The 1,605-nt window shown below is 47.1% G+C and overlaps 1 protein-coding gene across 1 annotated transcript; it reads right to left on the bottom strand.

Moving 5' to 3' along the window:
* Positions 1-249: 249 nt before the first annotated feature.
* On the bottom strand, positions 250-1,095 carry LOC121939695 (tetratricopeptide repeat protein 28-like; the record flags this gene model as incomplete). The annotated part of the gene is made up of 2 exons (XM_042482676.1): positions 962-1,095; positions 250-889 (listed from the first exon to the last, which is right to left on the bottom strand). Coding segments are annotated over exons 1-2 (677 nt in total), but the record flags the coding sequence as incomplete, so codon positions are not given.
* Between the last annotated feature and the right edge of the window lie 510 nt (positions 1,096-1,605).

Raw genomic sequence — 1,605 nt, 5'->3', positions numbered from 1 at the left:
TTATTTAAAATTATATATATGTCATATTTTAACATATTTTATCTGTTATATCAAAGATGATCATTTTTCTTGCATGATTTTGTTTTTTTTTTAAGTGTATTTGTATAACTATTGCAGGAGGAGCCCGAAATCAAAGATTTTCATGCCAACAAATACTTCTCTGTGATTTCTGAGCACACGACAAAAGATAACTTGAAAGTCTGTTTTCATCGATTCTGTGCATTTTTCGAACAATAACTCCAAACTTACATTTCCTGCTTTGGTTTGGGGCTGCTGGGAACCTTCAGGGGCAGCGGCGCTTTAATCGGCGATGTCGGCGTGCTGATGCTTCCCTTGGAGGAAACTGTGACCGGGTACCCATGACCCCCTGCAGACCCCCTCCCAGCTCCTCCTCTGCCGTGTCTGTGTCCCGCAGGAAGTGGCAGCGTGTCGCACTCCCTCCTCCCTCGTCCTAACGGCTCGCTGCTGATGATGGAGTACCCCTCGTACTCCTCCTCCTCCCCCTCTCCCGCCAGTCCTCCTCCCTGACCGCTCAGTCGACCTCTAGCGAGGCCGCCAGAGGGGCGATTCGAGGCGTAGAGCCCCCCTCCGCCTCGAGATCTATCCAGCTCCTGCTGATGCGACGAGCGCTGGCTGATGATGTCACTTCCCGCAGGTTCGGGCCGGGACAGGAAGCTGAGGGAGGAGGCGAGGGAGCTGAGGCTGTAGACGGAGATGGCGTCGCAGGAGAGGTTGTCGGGGCAGACCGGGGGTAAGAAGGAGGGCTGAGGGGGGTAGCAGCCGAAGGAGATGGGTAAGGAGTGAGGCTGGGAGGCGGACTGGGAGGAGGACAGAGACTCCAGAGACGAGGAGCTGTCCATGCTCAGCCGCTTGGGGAGCTCTGTGGAGTCTGAAGGAGGAGAAACGTTAGAGAGGAGCAAAGAAGAAGATTTGATTTTTAAAAAATCTGCATGATTCTCACCGAAGAGCGCCAGCAGAGACTGCAGCGCAAAGTGCATGATGCGTCTGCTGGCCTGCTTCCCCGTCTTCAGCACCACCTCCTCCTGACCCACCTCACACAGATCGAAACCTGAGACACACACGGCGTCACCGAGTACACACACCGCACTTCAACACCACTCTGAAGTACTTTACTTTCCATTTAACGGAAATTAAATTAAAATGAATGAATCCTTTAAAGAGATCCGCACACCAGGAAGCTCCAATTAAAGGATTTTATTCTGGAAAACAAGTGATTGTTTTTCGGCAAGTCTGAGGGAGAATAAACTGGCTCCAAACATACTCGTTTACAGTAAAATCCTTTACTGGGAACTTCCTGGTGTGCGGATTTCTATCTATTTATAATGTTCATCTTGGATCCAGCACCCACTGAGGGATGTGTGTCTTAATTTGAGTTAACCCTTTGAAACCTGAGCAAATTAGCTTAACTTATAAGAAATGGCCCGAAAATTAGCAAGATATTAATAAGACGTTACAAGAAAATTACTAGAAAATAGGATAAAGAGAAATCTAAAGTAAAAATAAACATAAAAAAAACAACAAGAAAATGATCTCAAGAAAGTGCCAAAGAAGTATTTTTGTTCTTATAAAAAGTATTATTTTCTT

Source organism: Plectropomus leopardus, unplaced genomic scaffold (assembly GCF_008729295.1).
Source record: "Plectropomus leopardus isolate mb unplaced genomic scaffold, YSFRI_Pleo_2.0 unplaced_scaffold5698, whole genome shotgun sequence".
NCBI classification, from domain to species: domain Eukaryota; kingdom Metazoa; phylum Chordata; class Actinopteri; order Perciformes; family Serranidae; genus Plectropomus; species Plectropomus leopardus.
This window is presented reverse-complemented; position numbering and strand designations above follow the sequence as displayed.